Source organism: Sorex araneus, chromosome 1 (assembly GCF_027595985.1).
Source record: "Sorex araneus isolate mSorAra2 chromosome 1, mSorAra2.pri, whole genome shotgun sequence".
NCBI classification, from domain to species: Eukaryota; Metazoa; Chordata; class Mammalia; order Eulipotyphla; family Soricidae; genus Sorex; species Sorex araneus.
The window spans coordinates 84,014,832-84,041,592 of NC_073302.1; the positions used below are offsets into that span (position 1 = coordinate 84,014,832).

The window sequence follows — 26,761 nt, forward strand, 5'->3', positions numbered from 1 at the left end:
CTGTGCATTGCCGGGTGTTACCCCAAAAGAAAAAAAATTGAGTTTATTTATGTATTTTTTATTTTTTGAGTCACATCCAGTGATGCACAGGTGTTTACTTCTGGCTGTGTACCCAGGAATTACTCCTGGGGGTGGAGAGACACTAAATCGGATGCTGGGGATCAAACTGGGGTTGGCCACGTGCAAGGCAAAACGCCCTCCCTGTGTTACTAAATCTCCAGCCCTTGATGATGATATTCCTGAAGTCACTCGGATTTCTGAGTTTTTGGCCAGAGTGAGTTCATTATATTGAAGTGACTTGCTGAACCCCAAAACAGCAGTGAAAGCTGTGCCAAGGTGGGAGAAGCTAGCAGGGCAGTTAAACAGAAGACCAGGACCGTGGAAAGTAGTGTTGGAGGAAGTGGTCAGTGATGGGTAGTTGGTGCCCTTGTGCCCTTCCTGGCTTCAATGTAGCTCTTGAAGATCTTTGCTCCTTTACCCTGCCTCCTTGTTTTGAGTCTTTTTAGAGCATTGAAGATGCGTAACAGAGCCTACTTGGGGGAGTGTGGCTACACCCGACTATGCTCAGTGGTTACTCCTGGTTCTACACCAAGGAGTCACTTCTGGTGGTGCTAGGGGGACCATATGGGCTGCTCAAGATTGAACCTGGGTTGGCAAAGCGAACGCCTTACCCACTGTACTATCGCTCTGGGCCCAGACCTAATGTTTTGCAAGTTGTTAAAGTGTGCCAGTTGGAAGCACTTCTCCCCGGGTTTTCCCCATTTTCTGGGACCTTTCGCAGAGGTGCCGTCCAGAGCTGCAGGAACTTGCAGGGTTGCTTGCTTGCAGACCTCTAGCTTTGCTCCAGCACGAGAGAGGAGGGACTTCCGAGGCTGCAGGGGCAAGGCTGGGGTCCAAAGCCAGCTGTAGAAGTACCGCTGTTGCTCACAGAGGTGCCCGTCGCTTTTATGTTGGACTGCTGCTGGACATGACGGAGGGCCTGGCTGGTTAACACGCTGAGTGCGTGGGTGCCCCTGGCCTGCTTCTCAGCCAGCCCTGTACGCCGCTAAAACAGGCACACAGCAGGACGGCCAGGCTGCAGCTCGCACTCATGCTTCTGTCCAGAGTCTGAGGAGGAGATACGGGGCCTGCTCTCACCTAGAGATGTGTGTGTATTTGAGCACCTGTGGTGTGTTTATGCGCCAGCCGCTGCCCCCTTTCCTGGCTCAGCTTTCCTGAGTGCATCTTAGCATTTTGCAGGTTTGCTAAGTGCCAGGTCTGGGTCAGAGGGTTTAGATCGAAAGCGACTCTACAAAGGTAATTAGTGCAGGGACCCAGCCAGCTCACAATCAGCCCCCACATTGTGTTTAAAAACATTGTTCCAAGCTGCTTCTGTGCTTTTAAGTAAGTGTACTGGCACTTGCACAACTTGAAGCCCCATTCACTTGAGTTTGTCCCTGTAGCCATCAAAGAGGCTTCAGATTGCTTTCTGCCCTCCCCCTCACCTCCCCTTCTGCCATCCTCCTTGTGGTTGAGCTGGGAAGCCTGTAGTGTTCGTGGTTTGGTTGGGGGAGGGGGCGGCTGTCTTTGAGAGGTAGACACCTGGCTGCCTCCATCCCTCTGACTGCTTGGGAGCAAAGACCTGGGCTTTGACAACAGTGTGTTCAGAGCTCTGCTACAGAATGCAGCATTAGAGGGTGCTGTCTGTCTGACAGGTTCCCCTCTATCGATGGCAGGAAAAGGTAACTCATTCTTCTGCCCTGCAAGCCCCTCCAGGTTCTCCAAATAGCCTTTAGAATTTGGGGCTGTCTGGGCTCCCGGGAGGAGGAGGGGTTGCTCTGCATTGTTGACTGCGGTAACACATCACTGAACAAATTGCCCCCTTGCATATGCTAATCTTGCACTTAAAAGAACACTTTGTAGTAAATCCTGATGCTGGCGGCCTGCTGGGGAGATGGGAATTGAAGGGATGTCAGGTCCTGTCACCAGACCCCCAAATGTCTCAAATGCCCGTTCTCCTTGGGTCAGCAGTTCTGGGAGCTCTCTTAGCCCAGAAGCCTGCAGAGGAAAAGTATCTTGTGTGGTTTGTGCAAAAGATCAGGCCCTGTTCCTGCTTCCTTCTCCTGTGCGCCCAGCCTCCCCATTGGGTCACCTCTGGAAGTCTTGCTTCAGATCTTAATTTGCAGTGCCGGTCAGGAGGAACACCAAACCTTCTTTTCAACACTAAATAAAAAGAACTCAAAAGTGTTCCTTCATTGTTGCTGTGGCAAATGTGGTTTGCCTTTTAGGAAACCATGCTGTTAACCCCACCGGCTTTCTTGGAGTCTTTTTGTGGAGAGACTTCTACAAGAAGAAGCATCCGCTTCTGCAGGCATGGCCTGTGGCTAGTAGAGTGATCACAGGTTTTGCTCATACAGCTTTATTAGTCTTGATCAGATGGTGGGGAAGAAGAAGAAAAGGAAAACAAAGCAACGAAAACTGTCCCTGCATGTAGTCAGCTAGCTCTTCCCTCAGAGTACAGAGCCCAGGAAACAAGTGGTAAGGCCCTGAGGGGCTGCCAGGCTTTGGATGATTTGGCTGTGCTCGGGTTCTTCTCTCAGCCCCTGAACCTTTATAACTGTGTACCTGCAAGTCCTTGGAGGAAGTGAATGAGAGGGGATGGAAGGCTGTGTGGGGGTCGCCTTTCTAGACCAGCTCACATTCAGGGGTTTTCATGCTACAAAGAGACCTTGGAAGAAATCTGTGTTTGTCTCTCTTTTTTTTCTTTTTTCTTTTGTCTTACAGAGTAATTCCCTCTTGGTTCCAGACAGTCTCAGAGGCACAGATAAGCGCAGAAATGGGCCCGAATTTTCCAATGACATCAAGAAAAGAAAGGTGGATGATAAGGATTCCAGCCACTATGTAAGTACAGGAAGAGTTTGAAATAGTTCCCTTGCTCACCTTGTAAGTGAATATACAAGTGTACTCTAAAATCAAAGTGATAATTCCCACCTCTCTTGAAATAATATTGTAAGACAATAGAAAATGTATACTCTCATTTTCTTTTTGGGCCATAAATCATGCTTCTACCTGACTAGGCATTACATCATAAGCTTTTTGCCTTAGTTACTCATGATCATTCAGAGGTGGTATTTGTACAGAACCTGCCTTTTCATTTTGTCCTGGGCCCTCAAATTTGATAACCTGCCCTGCCTAAAATACCCAGGGCATGACTCTGGGTGCCTCAGAAGACTGCTGGATGCGGTTCTGCTGGTCCATTTAGAATTGCATTGGGCTTCAGGGCAGAGCGCCTCTTACTTACCCTGTGGCAAACAGTTCAGTGATTCAGGTTTGTGTTAAAAATGGAACAAATGTTATAGGCGTCTACCAGAAGCTGTAGGGGAGGTCACATGACTGGCGAGTGGCATAACGACTCCTGACTCAAACTGAGCTAAATCCACATTCAAGAGGAGACTTGGTTAAATGACTCTGGTCTCTCTCAGGCCCGTAAACATGTGGAGCTGATTCGGAGCTGTCTGTGTGTGTCTTGCTTGTCTCTTTCTGTAGACACAGCGTCTCAGGAGCAGTATGAAAACAACACTGGGGCCATTCCCCACTCATCCTGGGAGAAAATCTTCCCACAGCTGACTTTTGGCAGGCTCTGGGGTGGCCAACATCCCCGCCTTGCCCCCTGCTGCCTGGCCCAAGCCTGCAGCTGACAGTTTGTAATAGACCTTTTTTTTTTTTTTTCCTTTTGGGTCATAGCTGGCGATGCACAGGGGTCACTCCTGGCTCTGCACTCTGGAATTACTCCTGGCGGTGCTCAGGGGACCATACCGGATGCTGGGAATTGAACCCGGGTTGGCCGTGTGCAAGGCAAATGCCCTACCCGCTGTGCTATCACTTCAGCACCTGTAGTAGACCTTGAGCAAGAACTCAGCGTCGGAAACTGTGCTTCTCTGTGATGGTTTCATTTAACCACGCTGTGAGATTTAAAGATAAGAACCCGATGCTGGAGCAGAAGTACAGCAGGAAGGGGCTTGCCTTGCACACTGCTAACCCAGGTTCAATCCCCAGCATCCCACTTGGTCCCCCACGCACCACCAGGAGTAACTTCTGAGTATAGAGCCAGGAGTAACCCTTATCATTGCAACCCCTCAGCATTGCCCTGCACCCCCAGCTCCCCCCAACACCTCCTCCCACAAAAGATAAAAACGTCATCACCATATTAAAGATAAATACACTGAGGCACTGACTGCAACTGATTTAGATCAGAGACTGTCTCATCCCAGAATTGGGTGTTCGTAGGTGTCCTTGAATCCATCCTCACTTTTTTGCATGCTCGAAACTCCAATTTGGATTCTTCGTTTTCTCTACTGCATCCCGAGCCTGCCACTGCCCCCCTTTGATATTTAGCCAGGAAAAAAAATCAGTGTCAGAGCCCGGCGCATCTGGTCTCGAGGTAGGGAGACCTGGGGTATGTAGTGCTGGGCACCTGCCCGAGCTCCGTGCAGACAAACACAGAGACCCCAGGAGCACTCTCCCTAGTCACACCCCTGGCTTTTAAACCGTTCCTAAGGTGGTCCAGAATCAGGATCTCTGCACTGACCATCTGGTCAATTTGCCTGTACTGGGATGTTTGCTTGGATGAGTGACTGAGGGCAGGGTGTTGACAGGTGCTGGAGAACCTGCCCCCCAGCCTCAGTTGTACCGCCGTGGGTCTGTACTGGCCCAGGATTGTTACAATTACAAATGGCCTCACGATACATTCCACAGTTTTGTTATCCTGAGCTGATTCTCTGCTGCTTCCTGTCCACAATCGACCATTTTTTTTTTTAATCAAATCTTTAAAAAAATATTTTTTCCACGACCCTTGAATTCTTAACATCTGGAAACATTTGTACTTAATATAGGTTTACTAAGAGAAAGCAGATTTCCCTTACTGCCTTTTATTACATGAAGATATTTCTTTTAATAGACTCTGAATTATCCTTGCTTCCTCGCTTGTTATAATTTCATGTTGTGGCTAGAGAGGTACCCAGCGCCATTATAACATTTCATAAAGTGCGACTGTGGGGTTAAGTACACATTACTGATGGATTTAAGCCTGTGTGGGGAAAATACTCTACTGGTGTTAATTTCGATGATAATTTTCTCAAATTCAGTGGAACCTTTGCTTCTTCTGAGCCAGTTGTGTCTTGTTGTTTGTTTGGTGACCATACCCAGCAGTTCTCAGGGCGTACTCCTGATTCTTTGCTCAGGGATCACTCCTGGCAGTGCTCCTCTGTGCTGGCAGAGTGCCCGCCTACCATACTGTGTCTGCGACCTCAGATTCTGAGGTTTGAAGCAGCAGGTCCCAAAGCCCTTCTATGGGATATCGGGGCTTTCAGATCCTGTCTTCCATCTATAAAGATACAAGCTCACTGTGCGAGGTTTGTTCTCCACATGAAATTAGACCTTGGTACCACGTTCTGGCTAGCAGCTCGCTCTGTTGTTTCGATTCACTTTGTTCCATTTATTTATTTGGTTTCTGGGGCCATGCTCTGCAGTGCTGGGGATGGAGCCGGAGTCGGCCACAGATGCCGTCAGCCCTGTGTTCTCTTTCCAGCGCCCGTGTCTTTTGTGTTTGTACTTCGCCATGGACTTGTTGGGAATATGGTTTGTTGTCTCAAGTCATGAATTATTCATGAACGTTTGGTTGGTTGGCTGTCGTCAGGATGGTGTATTAGAAGCAGTGATGGGAAATTGTCCTTTAATTTGAAGCTCGGGGGAATATCTGACCTGTTCAGATTAACACATGGCCCCGTTACAAGAGAGAGGAGCTAGCAGAGATGTTTGTCTGAGCCTCATTGGCACCAGGTGTCTGTCGCTCCCAGCACTGGGATGGAAATTGAGTTTGGGCTGATCTTGTGCTGTTGACACGAGTTCTTGTCCGGTGTTTTTGTTTAGGGATCCCTGGGTCTGACGGGAAGGTTGGAATAGTATTCCTTCCTAGGCTGAAACTACTGAAACTATAAAAACTAGTTTTGAGGCCACACTTTGCAGTGCCCAGGGGTAACTCCTGGTTCTGCACTTAGGAATCACTCCTGGTGTCCTCATGGGGCCATATGGGATGCTGAGGATCTTTTTAACCTGGGCTGGCTATAGGCAGGCACCCTACCCACTATACTATCTCTCTGGCTCCCAAATTTAAAAATTGAACCGGGACCTCAAGCCCTTTAATAAATGCCTTTATTTTATAATTTCCCCCTCCTTTTTTTTTTTTTTTCAGGATAGTGATGGTGACAAAAGTGATGACAACTTAGTTGTGGATGTGTCCAATGAGGTAATCAGTTTTTAGGTTTCATTTCCGTTGGGAAGCTGCCCTCCACCGCTGTCACTGGTCTCTCGTGACTTTCTGTGTTAAGAGCTTTGTGTTTGCTCATGGACAGACCAGTAATCATCTGACATAGCTTCTCATTTGTTTTTGTTTTTAACTTTTCCTAACCATTTTGGACTCCTGATTTGGGTGCCTGGGGTGTTCGTCACTGTGACAAAGCACCTGAGTATCAGGAAGAGTATGACTGTCCCTAGGTTACCCCCCTCTTGTTTCATGGTGTCTTCATGAGTGTATGGTGTGCCCCATCTGTTCATTATAATGAGGGTGTTAGATGCGTACCCCAAATCTGAAGGGCTTCCAGTGTTCTCCTTTTTGGGGGGAAATGGAGGGCGTAGAGGGCAGGTCTCCGACTTTTCTAAGCAAAGTTGTGAACGCTGTACCTCTGTTTGTTGAGGACCCCTCTTCTCCGCGAGCAAGCCCCGCCCATTCCCCCCGGGAAAATGGAATCGAAAAAAATCGCTTGATAAAGAAGGATGCTTCGAGCAGCCCGGCGTCTACGGCCTCCTCGGGAAGTTCTGCATCTCTGAAATCCAAAGAAATGAGCTTGGTGGGTAATATGCATGGCGTCTCCTGGGCCGTAGATGTACCAGTAGCCGTTGGGCACTGGAGAGCCACCTTGGCTCTCTCCCCCCCACCCCCCCTGCCCGGCCCGCACATAATCCGGAAAATGGGCATCCACAATTTACATGTTTGAGGAACAGAACCCTCAAACTCTCTGCCCCCTGTTGCAGGCAGGCTTTGCTTTACCCACCCCACAGCCCATTTCGTGGACCCTGATAAGAGAGCACGCTTGTCCCAGCCTCCTGGGCCCTCTCAGAGGGAGCCAGGCCTGCGTGCCTGAGAAGGCCTTACTCTTAAGTGTTCCCTTTGCTGGGTGTACACGGGCTGGGCCTGGCTGGGATGGGGGCTTACGTGTTGCGTAGATGCTATTGGGGCAGCCTGGGAGAGGCAGTGGGGGGCAGCCCTGCCTCTGCTTGCAATCCCGCCACTGTCATCAAGGAAGGTGGCACCTTGTGAGTCTGCTACCCATGCTGTCAGGACCCTCAGCTCCTGACACCAATCCCTGGACCGTCCACTTAGGCGTGGTTCAGGTGAACCGGCCAGCTTTGGTCAGCCCGGCAAATCTAAGAACGGAGACCCTGGGGGTCTCCCCAGGCCTTGCATCATGCTTCCCAGCCTGCGCTTTCTTACTTATTCATTTGCTTTTGGGGTTGGGGCCACACCCGGTAGTGCTGAGGACTTATTCCTGGCTCTGTGCCCAGGGATTACTCCTGGTGCTGCTTGGGGAACCATATGCAGTGCCTGTAACCAGACTCCGGTCAGCAGCGCAAGCGTCCACCGTGCCCGCTGGGTTCTCTCCCAAGCCCCCAGGCTGTGTCAAAGGGTTTGGACGCTTAAGGGGCAGGAGACAGTTCTTTCTGTAAACCTGTCTCGTGACCTGAGAGTCCCTCTGGTCAGGAAGCCCCACAGGTGGTGACACTTAACTGCCAAGTGCTGTTCTTTTTGAACTTTGTGTTTTTAAAAATAATCTTGTTGCTTTGGGGCCACACCTGAAGTTGCTCGGGGTCTGCTCCTGGCTCTGTGCGTCAGGATCACTCCTGGTGATGCTCAGGGGTGGGGACTGGGGATCGAGCCTGGGTCAGCTAAATGCAAGAAAAGTGCCACCTTCCCACCCCACCCCATCCCACCTCCAAGGCTGTGCTCTCACTCCGGCCCGACACCATTCATTTTTGGGTGCTGTCTCCAAGGGATAGGGCTGGCTCTGGGGCTTTGGACTCTAAGCGGCAGAGCCCAGCCTCTGTTCTGTGCCCCTGTTGTCAGCGCCCTGTGCAAGGCCCCTTGGACAGATCTTGGGCGGAGCCTTCTCTATGGCTGGGCACCTTTGTACTGTGGCCCACATCCAGAGACCTACCACGGGGAGGGTGGAAAAAATACTTTTGAAAATCAAGTCTGCGGGGAGACATGCGATCCTGGTGTGTGTCTCCAGCTCGAGTTCTCATTCTGGCAGAGGAGGAAAGGTCAACATTTCTCGCTCGCAAGTTAATGCTGTCAACATTGTGTGGATTTATGAAAATTGGCTGAGGGAGTAGCTAGAAGGTGCCCCGCGCCCCAGCTGCTGTTGTGATAAATTGTGTAATATGGCTTGGATTAAAAATAATACTCATTTAATTTGTTTAATGACACCAGCATGAGAAAGCCAGCACGCCTGTTCTGAAATCCAGCACACCGACGCCACGGAGCGACGTGCCAGCGCCGGGCACCAGCGCCACCCCCGGCCTCCGTCCAGGCCTCGGCAAGCCGCCAGCCATGGACCCCCTCGTCAACCAAGCGGGTAGCGCAGCCGCCCCTGCTGTGACTCTGCCTTCCCCGGGGCCCACTCACTTCTCCTCTGTCCTCTTTGCAAGTGATTTCCCCTGGATTCGGAAATGCGCTCTCCCGCCTCCTCCTTATCTCTGAAAGGCTGCGATAAGAAACAGATGTTTGTATGTTGTGCGTTCGGCTTTCGCAGCTGCGCCCTGTTCAGTCTCCGGCTGCTGACGCTGGGCTTTGCTTTTCTTTCCAAATGGCAAACGCTGGGACCCTCAGGAAGGTTCCGGTACTTACACTCCATGCAGGCTCCTTACCAAGCCGCCACTGAGTCTGCGCTGGCTAATTGTGACCGCAGTGGCGGGCTCCCAGGGCTGCGAGTGTCTTCCCCCTCCCTTGAACCCGGCGTCGCTCCTTCACAGACACCGGGCGGGCTTGACTGAGATGCCAGCCCACAGATCAGACTCCCCACTCCCCACTTCACCTCCCTTGCTGGGAGAGGGAAAACGTCCACATCCCAGAATAGCACACACGCAGTCCTAAAGCCTGGCTTGGGTTCATGGAAATCCAGGATTGGGTTTCCCATCGGGAATGTAGACTAGTGCCCGAGGAGAAAGCCCAGCTTTTATCTGGGAAAGCCGTCCTCTGAGATTAAGTCAGATCTCCGGCTCCACGTCTGTGCCTCGGTTGGCCCTCTGTGAATCGGATGCAGTAATGCTGCCTAATTCCCTTCATCCCCTTCCCGCCCCCAGCCCCACCAGAGGCGCCAAGGAAAAGGGTGGGCCGCATTTCCCCAGGGGCTCTTCTCTGCAGGTGAATGGAGCTGGGGGAGAAGAGCTTGGTGGGGGTGATGGCTCTGCCCTCCCTCCCTCCCCCCCACACCTGCAGCCCCCACACTGCTGCTGCCGGGTGGCCAGCTGTGTCATGAGGGCCCCTGTGCTTCCTTGCAGCGGCTGGCCTGAGGACACCCCTGGCTGTGCCAGGCCCCTACCCTGCCCCCTTTGGGATGGTGCCCCACGCGGGCATGAACGGGGAGCTGACCAGCCCCGGCGCTGCCTACGCCAGCCTGCACAACATGTCCCCGCAGATGAGTGCCGCGGCCGCGGCCGCCGCCGTGGTGGCCTACGGGCGCTCCCCGATGGTGAGTGGGGTGTCAGGGCCCTGGTGGGCTGGGGTGGTGGGGGGTGCAGTGGGCAGGCAGGGATGAAACAAAGACCCAGTGTTCTCGCTTCATGCCCTTCGTCAGCTGCTCCATGAAGCCCTCGGGCGCTCGCTGGACGGTGCAGGTGAGAGAGCCAGTGGGGAGAGGACGTCTGGTTTCTCCCACCAAAGGAGAGGGGTTTTGTTTTTGTTTTTGTTTCCGTTTTTTTAGAAAGGCGATGAAATAACTCAAGGAGTGCACAGAAGCCTTTTCATTCGTTTTCTTGAGGGCTTTATTTTTTCTTTAATTCTTAGGGGGGAAAAAGCTATTTTGACAAATTGGAACTTTCTCTTTCCATGCCTCCACCCTGCAGACCTAATCCTTAGGTGTGAGAGGTGCTCTTAGCGGACAGGCAGGAACACAGAGGCTGTGACACGTGGGAGTCAGTGCTCCCCGGCCCGGCTGCTGCCACTGGCAAGGCCTCATTTTGCACCGGAAAGAAACTAAACTGCATGCGAAAGGCACAAATCTGTGTAAAATAGAACCTGTAGTGAACACAAGCGCCAAGAGGTTTTCTCTCAGTTCTTGGGCTTGTGTGCCATGCTTTGGGTTTTTTGTTTTGTGTTTGGGGGCACATCCGGCGATGCTCAGGGTGGTGCCCAGGGACCATCTGGGATGCTGGGGATCAAACCCCGATCAGCTGCATGCAAGGCATTATTTAAGACCGGATGATTTTGCCCCCTCGTGAGATTGGAGCGGGTGCTCCTGCCTACGTTGGGCACGATCATTGGCATTTAGAGGGTACAAGCCAAGAACACTACTTTGCATATTGCCTGCCCAGGAGAACTGGAGAACTTGCTGGCCTCAGGTGTCAGTAGAGCCCAGGATGAGAAACCTGCAGACAACTGACCACTCCAAGTCCATAGGAACAGTCACCCTGGGAAGCTGGTTCTCGAGGCCACGGACCATACTTGAGCTCTCCTCCCCTCCCAGTGAGATGCTCTGTGTTATTAAGATGTGCTTTTTATACATGGCCTTGCATTCAGCTACCCTCAGTCAAACTTGGCACTGCAGGGCTCCGGGTTGGCCTGAAGCAACATCTAGTGTTGTCCAACTTCCAGCTGAACCCCCCACCAACTTTCCAACTTTTACATATTTTATATATACATATATATACATAACATATATATACATACATACAAACATATGTATATATGTATATATATATTAAGGTTTCCACATGTCCTTTCTGTCGCTGTGCCGTCAGGGAGTCTGAGTTCTAGTGAAAGGGCTGCAGCTACTCACTGAGTGTGGATGATTACTTTTGTTTCCAGGTCGGCTTTGACCCCCCACCTCACATGAGAGTCCCTACGATCCCTCCAAACCTGGCAGGCATCCCGGGGGGGAAACCGTAAGTACCTCCAACCCCCATCACTCTTCTTGCTGACATGACACAGTTATGTAACCATTGCTATTAACCGACGCTTTGGCGTTTCCAAGGAGATTTCTAGTGCCTCTCCTTGAGTGTTAACACTTTCTAGAAATAGACACCTTGTAAGTGTCATGCCTCTGTCTTCTTCTCACTGTGGGTGAGCGCGTGTACGTGGTTATTTCTGGAGACGGGGACAGGGCGGGCAGCAGGGACCGCAGGTGGCTGAGCCCTCCGTGCTCTGCCTCTCCTGGAGGAAGCTTCTCTGCTTGGCGCCGTGGAGATTTCCCGCAGTGCCGTGTCGTGGGCGGTGAGCTGGCCGGAACTCTTGAAGTCAAGGTGTTCAGGGCAGTTGTTCTTGGCCTCCCTCAGTGCCACCCTTTTGTCCTGCCACCTATCTGGTAGAGGCAAGTGGCATGTGAGGTGGAAGTTTGTCACGCAGGTGCCACCTCCGTGGTTAACTGTCACACAGGGTTCTGATGTCAGAATTAAGACACGCGAAGTATCCAGAATTTGAAAAATGCTGTTGGCATTTTAAAAATGCTACGATTCCTCTGTAGTCTACTTAGAAATCAGGGGCCTTCAGTAGTGTTTGTAATTGCAAGCAAGATTTTAAGAATTTCATAAGGTCTCAGTTTTTGTACAAAGTAAAATTGAAATAGGCAGGCATTCTTCCTTCCTGGCATATACCCCTTTGCCTTTTCCTAGGTGGGCAATGGTATAAAGCCTGTTCCAGTTCTGATGGTTCTTCTGGAGACCCATGTCATAGGAGTTCTGTTTGTTTTTGTTAAAACCCTCTACTGTCTCGTGGCTGCACTTTTATAATTTGGTTCCGCTATGTTGAGTGGTTCTTGCGGGAGCTTGGTCATTTCTGGTATGATGTGATGGGATCTGAGTTTCAGTTAAACCTGTAGCCTGAAGAAAAATGAAGTTCCTCATCTCATGCCCTCATTTGCTCTTAGGAGAACAGATTCCCAGGGTTTTTCATGTGTTAGGGTATTGCTCAGGAATTTGATTCATGATACGCCAAGGCTGTTGTCTGTGAGAAAATAGTGATGGCAAAAATCCGGGTGACAGCCGGGCGAGGGAAGAGAGGACAGGGAGTGGGTAGCTCTGCTTCCCTGCAGCCGGCTCCACCCGCTGAATTCCCCTGGGTGTTCTCTTGGCCCTGTGCGTGCTGCTGGTTGCCTCCGCATAGTCACCGTGTGTCCCAGGATGGATGAGGAAAGGTCATTTCTTGAAATGATCCAACTTGCTCACGCCAGTTCCCAGAGTCAGGTACGGAGCCACCTTCAGCACGCAAATGTACGCCCCCACTGGGGTCCGTGATACTCGTGGGGGTGGGGCGCAGGGCAGTGGCTACCATGCTGGTCCTTTACAGCATCAGTGACCAGACACCAAGTAGCTAATGTGCGGCTCGGTTTGTTTGGAGGAGGTGATTGGTGTTTTGTTTGGAGGCCACACCTGACAGTGCGCAAGGCTTATTTGTGGCTTTGTGCTCAAGAGTCGCACCTGGGGGACCATATGGGGTGCTGGAGCCCGAAGCTGGGTTGTCTGTGGAGGGCCAGCGCCCTGCACACTGTCCTGTCTCTGGACCCAGATGCTTTTTCTTACTGTGGTTTCCAAGTTTCCGTGGCCTGTCCCTGTTTCAGAAAAACATCCCTTGGCGCCCTGCTAAAAGTCCAGCTTCTTAGACAGACAGACGGGTTGCCCACCCCCCAGCCTAACCCCCATTGTTCCACCCTGGTTGCACCCGAGTCTGCTATCAGCCCTCTGGAATCCTGTGTCCTCCCTGCCCCGGGTCCCCTGCTCTTCAGGGGGCTTGTCACCTACTTGGGACAAGGTGGTTTAAGTGTTAAAGACAAGGCAGTAGTTACTAAAATCAACTTATTTGTGTCCTCGGCCCATGAACTCAGGGATGTTTTAGTGTTTGACACTGCCCCAGTGTTGGCCAGTCCAGGGACATGTGTGACGTCCACCCCTAAGGGTGCTTGCCTTCCCTCGGTCTGTGGGCTGGACCAGTGTCTACCCCAGACAGTTAAAATTGACTTTTCCCCAGATAACTTTCAAGTCAAGTTCGAGGTCCACCGCATTGTGTGAAACCAAGTGAGTGAAGGCTAGAGGGACAGGTGGCCTTCCGCAGAGCTGCTGCACCTGGCCACTCGATCTGGATCCCCCCGTACTGACGGAGTGTGCGTGTGTGGAGAGGCATCACTCAGACGCCGAGCCACTCAACTCTCTGGGCCAAGGGGCTGTCCAGGATTCTTCCCCTGTGTAATCTGACGCACAGGGGAAGGGTGCACAGTGCAAGTCCCGGATCATTGTACTCGGACTGGCTGTTGCTGGGCCGGCTCAGCAGACCGTAGCAGGTGTTTGCCGGCGACACCAGCACGCATGAGGAGTAGAGGCAGGACTGTCCAGGCGAGGCGGACACTGCGGTGACTAATGGCGGGGGTAGCTGGGACTGTTCCCGCAAGGTTCCGGGGGCCCGAGACTGGGACACACGCCCAAACAGATGTTCCCTCCCTCACGGGGTGGGGGTGGGAGGCGGGATGGTGTGGACGGGGTGCACACACTGAGAACGAGAGACGAGCGGGGTTGTGAGTGGCGAGGACTGCGTGGTGCCCCGTGAGGGCAGCAGTAGTGAAGGCAAGGTCAGCCTCGGGCTGGGGGGGGGAGGTCGGGGCACTGCCGGTCCCGGAGAGATCCGTTCAGGGACGGCGGGGGCCCGAAGTCGCAGGTGGAAAACCTTCACAGCACCCCCAGTCTCCAGGACGGCTTCCCCAGGGCCAGAGCCCCCGGTCCTGTGCGTCAGATGAGAGGGGCATCCTGGCTGACCCTGAGCAGTTCCTCTTGCCCTTCCCCCTTCACCCCGGAAACTGTCTGCCCTGTCTCCCTGAAGCCCCCACCACACCTCTGAGCCCCTAATCTATCATGCTTTAAGATAACACCTGTGATTGTGAGAGCAATGTTTTACTGCTCACTGTAGCACTTTTACATTTCTAAAAATTTTTCATTATGACTGTGTGACGTACAGTGTGATAATGCAGTGTCTCAGGCATGTAGTGTCCCAACACTAATCCCACCCCACGTATACCTTTTCTGGCAGTGTCCCCAGTTTTCCACCCACCTCAGCCTGCCCCCTCGCAGGCACTAATAAACTTACTTCATATCGTTTGTTACAACACAAGGCAATTGGGATTATCAAAATTTAGATCACTGAGACGCAATTTGTGGCAATTGCTACGTCTCACAGTGATGTTGTTTAAGTTACTTGTGAGGATCTACTGTAGGTTGGTACTAGGTGAGCCTTCTGTGTCTCTCTTCAGGCTCACTGAGTTTGGGGGTGACATTCCCGTGGGGTTGCTTGTGATCCTATTGGGCTGACGGGACTAAAATGTGGTGGAGGTGTCCCGTGGCCCAGGACAGTTGGGTGAGGTTCAGGTGTGGGGCTGGGTTGTTCTCTGTTGTGTCAGGTGCGGCTGGGGCTGCTGGGCCTTCGGGCTGAAAGGGGGGCCTGCCGCCCTCACTCCCAGAAGGCCCCGAGTTCTCCGCGTGGACCAGCCCACGTGGGAAGGTTCCGCCCTGTCATGTTCTCTTGGAGATGCCGTTCTGGGCCCGTGGTCTGGGTGCAAGACGCCGGTGTGGGAGGGGTGGTGGGGGCTGGGGAGGGCCTCCCTCCCTCATTCCGAGAGGAGCAGAGCCCAGCCTGGAGAGAGCCTGGAGGGGCAGTGCCCGAACCTCAGGCAGACAGCAGCATTTGCAGGGGCCCTCCTGGGCGGGAGGGCGGTGTGCCAGATGCTCCTTCCAGCTCCCCTCAGATCTGCTCCTCCCCACGCGGGTCCCTTAACTCACCTGCGCCACAGGCTCCAGGCCCCTGCTCTAGTCAGACTCGGTGGTTCCTTTTCACCTGGTGGTGGTGATTGGAATGTGGCCAGTTGAGGGTCATTCACAGGCCCTCTTGGTCCCTTGAAGGTCTTCCTGGAGGAGCAGCTTCCCTTCCGCGGGCCCCTCTCCTCCTGAGCCCACCCCGCGCTGTCCCCTTCCTGCGGCCCCTGCAGCTGACCCCGGAGGTCTCTCCAGCAGCCGCCCACACTGTTGCTCTCCTGCTGTCTGCTCCTGTCTGCCCCAGCAGCGGCTCCAGAGGAGGCGGAGTCCGCCTTTCCGAGAGACCCACGCTTCACATCTCACGCCTCCGTCCGGCCGCCACTGCTCTTTTCTGGTGTGAGCTGACCCAAGTGTGCTTTGAGGCCCTTAGGCCGGTTTTCGCTGGTTGGCTTACCCGCAGCTGGTTTCTGGTTTGAGGAAAGGGATTGTCCCCAGCCCTGTTAGAGAGGTGGCATCACTTGGCTGCGCGCTTCCGCTTTGCAGTCACACCTCCCCCTATACCCAACCCCCTGCCCCAGACTTTTTTTTCCCCTGAACATGTTGTCCCCGTAAATATTGCGGGGTTCTGCTCTGCCTGCCATGCATGCTAGCACAGAGCACTCAGCAATAGCCCAGACTAACAATAGTCTGCTCGGGGACATTGCGCCCCACCTGGCAGTACATGGGGTTCCTCCTGGCTCTGTGTGTGGGGTTTGCTCCGGTGGTGCATGGGGGAACCACGCAGTGCCAGGGGTAGAACTGGGGCCTCCAACACGCAAGCATCCGTACCAGTCCTTTGAGCGTTCTCCCCGCCCCGGACTAATAATAGTCTGGTTTAAGATTCCAGGTTGGTTCCAAGTTCCTTCACCCTGTGTTTTCGTGCCAGACGTGTAATTGAGAATCTTCCACCCACTTGTTTAGTGTTTAAATAAATCTTCAAAGTACCTTTTGGAGTTGTAACCTAAAGGGAAAAGAAAATCTTAATGACATTTGAAAGGAGATCGCCTCCTGGAAAAACATGTTTTGAGCAGCGAGTGGAGACCATCCCCCACGCCCCCGCTTTCAGTCTGGGAGACATTTCCGAGGCCCGCAACCCCCTGACTTTCATCGGCTCTTGATTTTGCTTTCTGGGTCCTCTCTTGACCTAGGTTGTCCACATCCCATAACTGACCTATTTGGTGGGTTTGACAACCCAGCCCACTTTTTGCTGGCTGCGGTATTTGGTGCTTGGCATAGCATACCTACTTTGCGCTGTTTCCGTCATCTTCTGGGTCTGTTCCCTTTGGCGATTGGGAAACGAGCATATTGCTTGACGTGACCTTGAGCTATGAGCTCGTGTCTTTCTGCATGAGATTCCTGCTGGGTGGCCAGTTGTCCTTCCCCTGCCATCTTCTTGTCCCTTGTCACCTGTTCAGATATGAATGATGTATGCTTACAATCACATATGCTGTGTCTATTTAAGAATATGGAGTTGGCCTGTAACCTATCCTGTTAATGCCATTTTCATGTCATGGTTGATGCCTTCACTCGGACTTTGAAGTTGAGCATTGAGATGCAGAAGCCATATTTCACTGTGTTATCATTACCATGTTTTTACCTATATTCATGAGTATTCCACACATTTGAATGTTGTGCCAAAGGCAGGTTAGTAATCAGTGGTTTTTAAGTAATACTATTTTCTTGCAAGTTTCACATAATGGATATTTTCCATGTTCCTATAAAAAATAATTTGGCATAAGCTCTGTGAGAGTTATGTAATAAAACACTGGGTATTTTGAACTGCTCTGTCGTGGTCCGAGAGTCTCTTGGGTTTTATATCTGTCCAACACAGGAGCTTTGCTGCTGCTGCCCAGAACATTCGGAGGTTTGGAAATACCTCATTGCTAAAGGAACTAGAGCCTAGAACTCAGAGTTGTAAATGCCAATTTTGGAGAGAAACTCCACGTTCATCGGCAAGGCCGTCTCTTCTTGTTTCCTCCTGTTTGTTTTATGAGACTTCCATATGCATTGAAAGAAGTTCTGCATCTGCTTCTTAAAAAAATGAAAATAATGTTGTATTTACTTCTAAATAAGGAAGCAAGCAGAGACCCCCTGCCTTAGCACTTGGAAGTCTTCAGCTTGTGATTTTGTTTCCACTGATGCCCACCATTGAAGTTGAAAGGTTGTTTTCTAAAAGGGTTAAGAATTGAGCCAGGTTTGCATGTCTGCTCTTTGGGAAGGAACCAGGATGCCGAGCTGGAAAATCATGTCGAGACACAGGGATTTGGGGGCTAGAGCGAGTTCCTCACTCTCGGTAGCATACTTTGGGTGGGGGGGGCCTGGATTCACCCCCCATCACCGCCAGGGGTAGCCCCTAAGCACCACCTGAGTGTCCCCTCACCCTCCTGAAAGATAAAATACTAAGAGTAGGTATCCAGGTCCTTGTGTATTGGTCAAGAAGGTTTTCCATGAACTGTATTATCTAATCTCAAACCACAGGACCTCTGGCTTTCTATTTCTGTTTGATTTTGGACCACACCAGCAGTGCCCAGGAGAGGTACTTTTAGCTCAGTGCTCTGGAGTCACTCCTCATGGTGCTTACTGGGGTATGTTGGGGGACATGCCCTATTGGGATCAGTCCCAGGCCTCTTCCTGCTCCAGCCCGTCGAGCATCTTCCCTGCCCTGACTGGTTTTTCTTAGACCCCCACTGCCTGGGCCGCCGACTGTATGCCGTGTGCCGGGTACAGCACTTCAGGGTCCCTGCGTGGTCCCTGCTGAGCGTCTGCTCAGGTTCTCCTGCGCATCCTCACTCGAGCCCGGCGGACCCGGCCCCTGTGCACACCCTGGTGGCTCCAGCACCCTGTTTCCTTTCTACCCCCGCCGGACCTTAAGAAACCCGATTCTGGGGCCACCCTTCCCGAGGTTGGCTGCTTCTTAGCTAGGCTGGACACTGACCACTCCTGAGCCCCAGGACCATGCCAGGATTGTGCTTCAGACTTTTCTGGAAGCACTTTACTGTGCTTGTCATTTTATTGACTCCACACCTCGACTGTGGAGGGGAATTTTTTTAATCGGGGCACAGTATAAAAGTAGGAAAATGAGGCCCAAACAAGTGCCCTGTGGCCCCACGGCCCGTTAGTGGCTGGGGTGGAACCCTGACCCCTCAACCATGGACTGACTCTATCTGCGGGGGCTGCTGACTCGGTGAGGTACCCTGGGACTTGCTCTCTTCCTCTCTGCCTTTCCTTCCCTTTTTTAGGTTTGATCCAGATAGACACTCAGGGGCAGTTATTTTCCCCTGCTGGGAAAGTTGTTGCCCACCGCTGGCGGCCTCTGAAACACATCCCATAAGGTCCTTGGGAACAGTTGTCAGGTGTAACCCGGTCCCCAGGCCACTTCCTTGCCAGAGCCACACATGCCGGGACCACGTAGCAATAAAGGACTTTTGGTATTTGAATGCGTTCATTGAGTTCTTCAGTGTGTGCAAGTCGGTGAATCTGCCCACCTGGCACTAAGAAACACTGCCATGAGAAAGACAAGGTGCGTAAGTGTGCGCAGTTCTGTGCAGCGTGGTGCATGCCCTCCCAGAGTCTTGGGGCAAGATGGAATGCAAAATAGGGCCCTTCGCTGGACACTGTGGCGGATGGTTCTAGACAGCAGGGAGCTGTGTGCACAGCCTGGAGATGGGACAGCATGTGCCCTGTCCACGTCCGGCCTGTTGCTCCAAGGGGCTGGGATTTAGGACACAGGAATAGACACGTCAGTGGTGAAGGCCTTGGTGAACCCTCATAGGAACTGGAAGAATGCATGAAGGTTTTTTGGTTTTGTGGTTTTTTTGGGTTTTGGGTTGTTGGTTTTTTTTTTTTTTTGGCTTTTTGGGTCACATCTGGCGATGCACAGGGGTTACTCCTGGCTCATGCACTCAGGAATTAACTCCTGACGGTGCTCAGGGGACCATATGGCATGCTGGGAATTGAACCTGGGTCAGCCGAGTGTAAGGGCAACGCCCTGCCTGCTGTGCTATTGCTCCAACCCCCCCCACATGGAGGTTTTTGGCATGTTTTTGACTCATGTTATGATGTAGCCAGAAGTGTCCCTGGGACCCGGCCACAGGCCAGGGGTTGTGGGTCTCCCACTGTTTACTGGGTTTTGCCACTGCCGGCTTCTTTTCCAGCCAACCCCCGGCTCTGTAGACACCTGTTCTTCCTATGCCTGCGGAGTCCAGGCTGGGCTCTGGACATTCTGCCTTTTGCTGCTCTTCCAAAGCCACCGGCCCGCGTCCATCCTGACTCGATGCTTTGATCAGACTCTGCAGCACAGCGAGTACCGCCACTTTCTCGGGCCTCCCTGGGGCCCACGGCTGCTGACCACTCTTTGTGAGTCCATTTTAGATGGCTCTGCAGATCCCAGCTTCCCGCGTGGTGTAAAGGACTCCCCGGGCAGCGGTGGTGTCCCAGAGAGGCGCGGGCGGAACTTCCGCATCTACCCACCTCTTACAGAAGAGGGTCACAGTGTCTTGAGCATCATGGGGCATTGCTTTAAGGTACCTGATTATTCATTTGTGAATTTCAGAACTGCTCACCATGACACATGTCTGGGTCGCAGAAATTGGCTACTGAACTGTGAATATTTGGCTAATGTGAATGGGCTTCAAATTCTCATGGCAGCATCTTTAAGGGCAGTGAAAGGCCATTTGACTTGGACTCCAAATATCCAGTAGTAATCGGCAGGAGGCTAATGAACTGTGATGTGCATGAGTTAAGATAAGTAGGCCTGACATGTTACAAGGACATTGAAGGACGGATATTTTTGGATAAAAAGTAGGGTTAGGGCCTAGTGGTCTAAGGACTTTGAGCTGTATTTGCCAGAAGTAAGCCCTGAGCCCTGCCATGTGTCGGCCAAAAACAAGACAGAATTTAGGGCAAATAACCACTTAATACTAATTATTGGAACTTGCCAGAGAACTTTACGTACTTAATGTTGTATCCTTTGGTTGGAAGAAGGAAAACGTCTTCAGAAGTCATCCTTGTGTGTTTCCATAAAAACACGTGCATGACTTTTTTATTGGTAATATTGCACTTAAAAACATGATGGGAATTCCAGGTGTATATCTTGAAAATCCTTCCATTTGTAAGCTGCGTTACATAGGCTGGAGAGAGAGTAGAGGAGTTAAGGTGTTTGTCTCGCCGAGACTAACCCTGGTTCCATTCTTGGCACTCTGTGATTCCTCTGAGCACTGCCAGGCTCTGAGCATTGCCAGGTCTGGCCTCAAAACCAAAATGTGAACATGAAGTTTGCCCTTGAATGACCCGTTCTTTCCTTCACTATATATTTTCGCCCAGGTTTTCCCCGGCTTCTCCTTTCTGGCTCTGTGTCTGAATGTTCTCTCATCGTTCTGGGGGTGCAGAGGGGCTCAGTGCCTGGTGGGGGTACTTGGGGGCTAAGCCCGGCAATGCTCAGGGCTAGTGGGGCTGGTCCCCACCAGCAGTGCCGAAGGGGCCTTAGGAGCTGGGGCTGGACTCTGGGCCCTGTGCATGCGCAGGCTGCACTCAGCCCTTTCCCCTCTCCCTGCCGCTTCTCTGCTTCTCTGGTTTTAGTAAGAGGATCAAACCCAGGACCTCAAACATGCATTCAATATTTTATAATCTTTTTTCCTTCGGTGCCTCTGTGGACTGAAGTGATAGCACAGCAAGTAGGGCGTTTGCCTTGCATTTGGTCGACCTGGGTTCGATTCTTCCGTCCCTCTCAGAGATCCCGGCAAGCTACCGAGAGTATCCCACCCACATGGCAGAGCCTGGCAAGCTACCCGTGGCATATTCGCTATGCCAAAAACAGTAACAACAAGTCTCACAGTGGAGACGTTACTGGTGCCCGCTCCAGCAAATCGATGAGCAACGGGACGACAGGGCTATAGAGTGTCTCTGTGTGTGGGGAATTCTGTAATGGCCTTCTTTATCCACCTGCCTTGCTTCATTAAGTCCATGGCTTACATGTTCGTCCGTGTTGTCTTAGGTGGATTTCTTTCCTGTAGCCGGGTAGTATTCTGTTGTGTACATACACTGCGTCTTGACCCATTCTTTGGCCACTGGCACTTGGGTTGTTTCCAATTCTTGGATGTGTGCATGGTGCTGCACTGAGCACAGTGCACGTAACTCTCTGAATTAGTGTGCTCCCATTTTCCTGAATGTCCAGAAGATAAATAATTGGATTTTAAGAAATTTCTATTTTATCATCATCCATAATGGCTGTACTAGTTTGTGCTTTCAGTAGCAGTGTAGAAGGCCCCACGCCCCCCACCAGCACATGTTTCTGTCTTGGTTTGGTTTTTGGGACCATCTCAGGCAATGTTCACGGCTTCTGACAGTGCTCAGGAGTCACTAGTGGTGAAGTTCAAGGGGCCATATGGGATGCCAGTGGTCAAACCTGGGTCTCCCCTGGGCAAGGCCAACACACTGCCTGCTGTACTATCACTCCAACCCCGCCCCAATACTCAGTGTTTCTGGTCTTTGGGATAATAGCCTCTCTCCAGGTGCAGGTACAGTTGTTCTTTGTTTGATTTGCATGTCCCTGAAATGATGACCATCATCTTTTAGCCATTTGGGGCCATTTTTGTGTCCTTTTTGGAAAGGACTTTAAGGGCCATTTTAAAAATCATGTTCTTTGGATTCCCTCCACACGTGTTGTTGAGTTTTAAAAGTTAATTGTCTATTTTGGATATCAACTCCATCAGATTTGTGATATGTAAATACCGTCTCAGTGGATCTTTCCATTTTGACAAACCTTTTCTTTGGTTGTTGCCAAAGGTTTTGATTTGATGTGGTCCCAATTATTTATATCTGCTTTCACTTTATTTGTAATTGGACTTTGTCCCTAAATTCACCTTAGTGTTCGACACCAAGGAGGATATCGCCTATATTTTCTTTCGTGTTTTTTTTTTACATTCAAGTCTTTAATCCATTTTGAATTAACAGGTGTTAGGATGTGATTCAGTTTTGTTCCTGTGCATGCGACTATTTTCCGCAACCATGGATTGAAGAGTCTTTCTTTGCTCCATCATAAGCTTTTGGCTTCTAAAAATCTTCATGCGTTTGATATTTTGCTGTTACACAGGGAAAATCATACGTTTCCTTTTCAAGCAAAGGGAATCTGTGGGTTTTATATGCAGGCGAGAAGAGACCTCTCTCTGTATGTCTTCAGTTTTATTGTAATTGCTGTTTCAAAAATTTAAGCTGGAGTTAAAAAGTATCAAAGTTTTATATCAGTATCTATGGTTTTTATATCTTTAAAGGCATGGCAAGGTACCAGTCACAGGTTCCAGAGAGTGCCCATGCCACCCCAGAGGTTATGGGAAGGCAAAAACTCAAAAGGCTTGACTGTTTCTCTGAAGACACTTGCTAGTGACCTTCTAGGTCTTTGAGCAATTTCTTAGATGAGAAGAAAATAAAAGCGTGGAGTGCAAAATCCACTGTTTGGTTGTGGGTCAAAAACATCAGCACTTCAAATCTATCATTAGGTGTCTCTTGTTGGTGTTTTATACTATCTCACATTAGTGCTTCGCGTTTCAAGAATGAGACCATTAGAGGAAAAATGACTGCGCTTAGACTTTGATGTGGAAACAAGTGTCCAATAAGAGTAGGCTTCTCTGCCAGGGGAAGAAAGCCATAGTTTAGCTCACAGAGAGGTTGATTTCTCCCCCGAGGAAGATGCTGGCACTCTGCAAATCAGGGCATACCTCATAGTGTCCTTGGGGTCGACCGTCTCCTGGCCTGTCTCATCCTGCTGCCACCCCGGGCTGTTGCCTTGTGCGTTTATATCTCCTTGCCGTGCTCCAGGACTTCTGGTCTCTGTCCCCTTGTCATTGTTCAGACAGCAGAAGGGTGGGCAGGTGGATACACACACTTGTCCGTGCCTTAAAGGTTCTTCCTGCAGACGTGGGCAGATGGGGGTGGGGGGGTCCTGATAGTTCTCTTGGGTGTGCCGAGACCAGCCATGGTGTCAGTTTGGCCATGCAGGATGGCTGCTTTGTGCTGGGGTGCAGCGCACACTAGGGCCACACCCTGCATGGTTCCTGGGCTCGCAGGCCCTGGCTCCAGCCCCGTTGTTACTCTTTAGAGCAGTTTTCAATTCCTAGCAAAATCGCATGGGAGGTGCAGAGTACCCAGACGCCCCCAAGCCCCTTTTCTTTTAGGAAGTGCTCAGTCAACTTCTGTTGAACTCAACCTCAACTTCTGTCTGAGATGGGAGCATGGCTGCCTGTGCTGAGGGTGTCCGAGGGGCTGCCAGAGGGGATGGGGGGCTTGGGGTCTCTCACCAACCCGTTTGGTGAAAGAGCATCTCTCGTTGCATTCTCTTGTTTATGCAAGGGTAGTGCAAGCTCAGGTTCTGAGTGCTGTGTTTGTTAGTGTAGAAACATGCTGCTTGCTGTGTGTCATCGAGGCCGTGAGGGTTTGACCTTAACATCACAAATGATCGTTTTGAATCTTATGCCAAGGTGAGAGGAAGGCGATGTGCCCATGTGCCTTGGAAGCCCGTTCCCTATTTTACAATGGGGTTGGAAGGAATGCTTTATCCAATGAATAAGTGTCGTCTTACATCTTTTCAAGGTTCACAGAGATAGTCCGCGTGTGTCCCAGGTGGGACTCTCATTCTGCTGTTGGTTTGAGATGGACCCCCTGGGCTAGTGTTGTGGAGGGAGACAGCCCTGGGGGTCCTGGTCTCAGTCTCCTTCTGGCAGGTGCCTTGACGGTAAGGGCTGGGTTCGTTCCCCACTCGCCTCCTTTTCCTTACCCTCCTGTCGTCCCCGCCTGCAGGGCCTACTCCTTCCACGTCACAGCCGACGGTCAGATGCAGCCTGTCCCCTTCCCCCCCGACGCTCTCATTGGACCCGGCATCCCCCGGCACGCTCGGCAGATCAACACCCTGAACCACGGGGAGGTGGTGTGCGCAGTGACCATCAGCAACCCCACCAGACACGTGTACACGGGGGGCAAGGGCTGCGTCAAGGTCTGGGACATCAGCCACCCGGGCAACAAGAGCCCCGTGTCCCAGCTCGACTGCCTGGTGAGTGAGTGGCAGGAGCCACTACAAGGGTAATTTCCCCCCGGGGGCTCCAGAGGAAATCGCCGGCCAGGCCTGGGCTTCATTCGGGTAATGAGGAAATGGCAGCCTGTTGTGCTTCCTGTGTTTTCTCTGTTAGCTGTCCAGCTACCCCTAACATGCGCGCACACACACACACATACACACACACACACACACACGCCCCTCCTGCTTCAGATGGGTTCCTTCTACAAAAATTCTTCTGTCATAGCTTGGAGTAGCTCCCAGTATGTATTCGAGGAGGGTTTTCCCACCCCGTGGAGGAAAGTTCAGCTGGGCCTGGACCTTGACCCCTGTGGCCGGCTCCACTTTTAGTTTCCCTCCCAGTTCTGGATGAATATTGACTGGGATCATGTGGCACCGAGCCCATTCCCAGCAGCGCTGTATTTTCAGGGGAGATCTGGGGGTGCTGTTTGGGCCCCGTGTCAGGAGAGGGCTGGTGGCACACGGCACCCGGGGTGCTTTCTCAAGACTCCTGGCCCTCGTTGCCCGGGCCCTGGGACTCTACTGGCCTCGCTCGGGCACAGAGAGTACACAGACATGTCCTGGGCCCTCTGCCCTGTTCCAGGGTCTGCCTGCACTCTCTACCGGCATGCAGACTCTGAGAACAGTGCTCACGAAGAGAAGCAGCTGGGGCTCTGGAGACTCAGGGCTTCTTGGAGTAGGTTGCTGTTTCTCTCTTAAATTCAGTCATTAAAATTCTCCTTTAAAAGTATGTTCGTTAATGCAACTGAAATGTTCTTAACCCTAGCCGGGCTCCTGCAGGAGTCTAGTGATGCCTTGCTGGCTCTTTGGTTTGGCGTTGGTTGGGGGCCAAACCCGCAGTGTTCCAGGCCTCCTCCAGGCTCTGCTTGGGGTTCGTTCCTAGCAGGCCTCTCGGGCACCGTCTGGAGTCTCGGGGTCAAGCTGAGCCGACTGCAGACAAAGCGAGCACTTGGCCCACTATGCTGTCGCTCTGTCCCGAAGTGTTTTTTCTCCAAATTTTGCCAGTCTGTAGGTGAACACTCAGCTGTGTTTGGGCTGAAACATAGCAGTTGCTTGTCTTCTTTGGCTCTGCCTCCTTTGTAAATATGTGTCAGATGGAGAGACGCCTTTGGCCTTCAGGTTAAGATGCCACATATAGGGCTGGAGCTACAATATAGCCAGAAGGGTGGTTGCCTTGCACACGGGTTGCATCCCCATATGGTCCCCTGAGCACCACCAGGAGTAATTCCTGAGTGCAGAGCCAGGAGTAACCCCTGAGCATCGCCAGGTGTGACCCAAAAGGCCAAAAAGACACCCCCCCAAAAAAGAAAAGTGCTACATATAACGGCAGCCAGACTGCATCCTGGAAAGCGTTGCTTTTACCTCCTTAGACAACGATCTTTCTGGGCAGTGAGGATGCAGTGCAGATCGCCTTAGTCAGGAGGTGTGAGTCATGGAAACAGAAATGCAGGAGAGGCACAGACTGCAGCTTCCAGGCAAACCGTGACAGGCGATGAGAACAGGGCCTTTAAACGCTGACTTTGAAAGGGGGGTTTCTTCCTCAGGAAGCACACACTTGCCTACCTGAGCCCTCCTGATCATTCTGACTGGCTCTTTGGAAACTGAACATCAAGGACAGTCCCCTGAGTGCTCGCCCGTGCCCAGGCCAGCCCATGGCTTTGCCCTGTGCATTTGTTTGGCTGGAGACCGTCACAGTCGCCGTCTAGTCCCTGTGTCGTGTCTCTCGCTGTGCTGGGCTCCATGAAACGCCCCTTTCCGAGTCAGAGAACACGACAGGGGACAGGGTCGCAGAGCAATGCGTGCGCAGGCAGGCCAGGCTGTGTCGTGACTGAATCGGATTGCGTTTCATCCGTAGAACAGGGATAACTACATCCGCTCCTGCAAATTGCTGCCCGATGGCTGCACCCTGATCGTGGGCGGGGAGGCCAGCACCCTGTCCATCTGGGACCTGGCCGCCCCCACCCCGCGCATCAAGGCGGAGCTGACATCCTCCGCACCCGCCTGCTACGCCCTGGCCATCAGCCCGGACTCCAAGGTGTGCTTCTCGTGCTGCAGTGACGGCAACATCGCTGTGTGGGACCTGCACAACCAGACACTCGTGAGGTGGGTGTGGCCGTTCCTGGGGCGGGCTCTCGGGGCTCACATCCCCGCTGCCAGGCTTGGGGTTCAGGGTTCCCATTGCCAAGACCTCCCTAACATTCCCCTTCTTCAGCCTATTGGGCATGTGCCCTGGCTGGAGCCAGCTCCCTCCGTGGGGAAGGCCAGGCTGGGCATGTGCAGGTCCTCAAGTTCCCTCCCTGGCACCACATGATGTGCCCTGCCCCACCGGTTCCCCTATAAAGAAACGTGGATCATGGCTTTTCCCAACTGGCAGCTGAGCTTGTACTAACTACGTGGCAGTGTGAAGGGCCTGTAGGTCTTGTTGACGCCCCATGGGCTTGCATTCTGACCAACCCACCATCGCCGTGACACTTCACTGACAGAAGCCATTGAACACACCTGGTGTGTGTCTTCATTGCTTGGTCTGGCCTCCAGGTTATGGGCTCAGGGCATTTGCGTTGGCTGCAGTGTAGCAGAATCATTTGACAGTTTGATGAGTCTGAAACACCCTCGTGATTT

The 26,761-nt window shown here is 52.0% G+C and overlaps 1 protein-coding gene across 4 annotated transcripts in view; it reads left to right on the forward strand.

Moving 5' to 3' along the window:
- Positions 1-26,761, forward strand: part of LOC101542330 (TLE family member 1, transcriptional corepressor) — a 93,623-nt gene that overhangs the window by 59,965 nt on the left and 6,897 nt on the right. For all 4 annotated transcript variants that reach the window (XM_055136658.1, XM_055136666.1, XM_055136669.1 and 1 more), the window contains exons 9-16: positions 2,764-2,880; positions 6,230-6,283; positions 6,732-6,884; positions 8,525-8,669; positions 9,595-9,785; positions 11,120-11,196; positions 23,872-24,121; positions 25,998-26,245. In XM_055136658.1, coding sequence (XP_054992633.1) covers positions 2,764-2,880; positions 6,230-6,283; positions 6,732-6,884; positions 8,525-8,669; positions 9,595-9,785; positions 11,120-11,196; positions 23,872-24,121; positions 25,998-26,245 — 1,235 coding nt within the window. The remainder of the gene's footprint in view (positions 1-2,763; positions 2,881-6,229; positions 6,284-6,731; positions 6,885-8,524; positions 8,670-9,594; positions 9,786-11,119; positions 11,197-23,871; positions 24,122-25,997; positions 26,246-26,761) is intronic.